Raw genomic sequence first — 2,761 nt, forward strand, 5'->3', positions numbered from 1 at the left:
GAAACAGAAGCGCCTACGACTCGAGCCTCCGCAAAATTCAAACTTCTCTCCAGGAGCCTCTGATTGGAGGGGCTTTAATCAACACTTCCGGGGAAAGCGCCCGCCCCTTCCCCTTGAGGAAACTTTCTATTGGTTCGCTCTGGGCGATATTTGAATTGATTGAAAGGTGAAGGGACGACTCAAAGGACCAGTGTGGATGTGGGCGGGAAACAGACGGGGCCGCCGCGGAGTTAGAAAGGGCGTAGCTCAGGGCGGCGCTTAGTCCAGGGCAGGTGCGGGAGGGAACCGGGCACTTGTGACGCGGGTGATCCACTCGGGATCCACTGAGGCGAAGCCACCTCTTGAAAACCGCAGAAGGGATTCAGAGTTTGCAGACTTTTTGAAGGTCCTTGTTTAGTCATAGAAATCCGGCAGACGCCCTTAACTTCACGTTTTAAAGAAGGGGCTAACCACACCGAATTTCGTTTTATTTTGCTTTCCTAAGACGTCAGCCTTTCCCCCACAGCCACCCCCCGCCCCCGCTCTCTAATCCGTTTCTGGTAGAGGTAAGATTTACATACAGTGAAAAGCATAGTCTTTAGTGGACGAGCGGAAGAGTTTCGAGAAAGCGGTCACAGCCGAGAAACCTGACCACCACCCAATGAAGGTGTAGAGCGTCTCCTTCACCCGGAAGCGTTCCCTCGGGCCCCTTTCAGGTCACTGTACAGACCCCTTAGGCGACCCCTCTTCTGATTGTCTCGCCTAAATGAAGACGGTAGGTACTCTTCTGGGTGTGACACCGTTCTCTCAGCTTAATTTCAGCGTTCATCCTTACCGTTACGTGAACCAGCAGTTGGTAGTTTTTCTGGTTGGGAAGTATTCTATTGATTCCTTTATCCATTCACCTATTGATGGACATTTGGGCTGTTTCCAGTTTGGGGCGGTTATGAACTAAAGTGCTGTAAGCTTCCTTGAACAACTCTTTGTGGGCATATTGTTTCTCTTGTGGGAAATAACAGGTGGGTGTGTGATGGAGTAAAACAGGTAAGAAGAAGAACGGTGTATGTTAGACTAAGGTGCATCCCATAGGCCCACCTCACCCACCCCACAGAGCAGAGTAAAAAACAACTGGTGTGGTTACATTGAACGAAAGACACGCTGTTCTGCTTCTGTAAACTGCTAACAGATCGTCCCAAATGTTAACCTGCCAGTGGCAGGGGCGGCAGTCCTCTGGCCAGGGATAAAGGCTTCTAAAACTTTAATTTCTTCAAATAATAATGTGATTGAATGTATGGAAGAAAATGAAATGAAAATAAATAAATAAATTGAAATGTAAAAAATAAAGTACCTGTACTTGGAAAAACAAAAACAAAAAAACTTTAATTTCTCAGTGCCCTTGATCTTCATAATATCTTGCACCACAACAGGTGATTTCTGGGTTATTCCGGATATGTTTAACCTTTGAAAGAAATGCCATAGCAGTTTTCCAAAATGGTTGTGCCCTGTTACACTCCCGCTAGTGATGTATGAGAGTTCCAGTTGTTTCACGTGCTTTCCAGCATTTGGGGCTGTCGGTCTTTCATTTCAACCCCCTAGTGGGTGTGAAATGGCATCTCATTTTTAATTTTTGCAATTTCTCAGTGACTAATGATAATAAGCATCTTTTCATGTGTTTATTGACTTTTATGTCTTGTTTCGTATAGTGCCTTTTGCTTATTGTGAAATCTACAGTTGGTCGTGGTATGCCTTGTTGCCTGGTATTCAACTCCTAAAGTCCTTGACATTTCTAAAGCTGGAAGTGCCTTTTGGCTGTTTATGAAATGACTGACAACTGGCAGCTCTGGGTAGTTTCAGAATGGGGGCTGGTCACTGGAAAGACCAAGGCATTATTAGAGGGTTGGGACTTTTTTTTTTTTTTTGGAGAGATTTTGCCTTTGAGGGGGGTGCGCGTCCCTAGCTCTCCTAAATATATAGTTAACTATTTTTTAATTGCTAATAAATTCTTTTTTTTTTTTTGGAGAGATTTTCACTGTAGGGCGCGTGTGCTCGCCAGACAGACATAGAGACAGAAAGCGAGAAATCACCCCCCCAGGGGGGATGGTCACGCTGCAATCCCTTCTCCTCCATTCTCCTCTCGGGATCTTGGGCACGCACGCACACGCGCCCGGCGTGAGTTTTAAGCCACCGGGTCCGGGACACGAACCGCAGTCGACTACGTGGGAGTCCAGCGACATAGCCATTACGCTAACTGCTGGTTCCCGAGGGTTGGGACTTTTAGCCCTATCCCACCTCTGGGCAGGGGAGATTGATTGAAGGTTAAAGTGATGGCAAGTGGCCATTTTTATTAACCATGCCTATATAATGAATCCATCATGAAAAGCCAAAAACAACAAACAAACAAAACAACCCAGGGTGAGAGAGAACTTCTGGATAGCTGAAAATATAGATACTCCTGGAGGATAGTATGCCTGGAGAAGTTTTGGGAATTTTGTGCCCCTTGTCACATGCTTTGCTTTATGCACTTTTTCACTTTTTTGTGCTTTAAAATATCTCTTTTAGTGTAGCCGGAGGTGGTGCAGTGGTAAAACATTATGTTCTGCAAATCTGACCCACATGGGAGAATTCTGGATTCACATCAGGAGACCTCCCTAGGTAGGACATGCCTGTGATCTGTAGTTTTCTGGGAGTGGGTCCTGGCATCAAGACCTTGTTGGGGTGCTCTCTTTCTTTCAGGAAAAATAAACTTTAAAATTTTTTTATAGTAACCTAGTAAATGTGAGTG

General features: G+C 45.6%; 1 protein-coding gene across 1 annotated transcript in view; it reads left to right on the forward strand.

Moving 5' to 3' along the window:
* The first annotated feature begins 745 nt into the window (after positions 1-745).
* The window catches only part of LOC102485967 (RNA-binding protein 48-like), a 19,170-nt gene continuing 17,154 nt past the window's right edge, over positions 746-2,761 (forward strand). The window contains exon 1 of the mRNA XM_006160589.2: positions 746-835. Coding sequence (XP_006160651.1) covers positions 746-835 — 90 coding nt within the window. The remainder of the gene's footprint in view (positions 836-2,761) is intronic.

This window comes from Tupaia chinensis, unplaced genomic scaffold (genome assembly GCF_000334495.1).
Source record: "Tupaia chinensis unplaced genomic scaffold, TupChi_1.0 Scaffold000688_1, whole genome shotgun sequence".
Taxonomy (NCBI): Eukaryota; Metazoa; Chordata; class Mammalia; order Scandentia; family Tupaiidae; genus Tupaia; species Tupaia belangeri.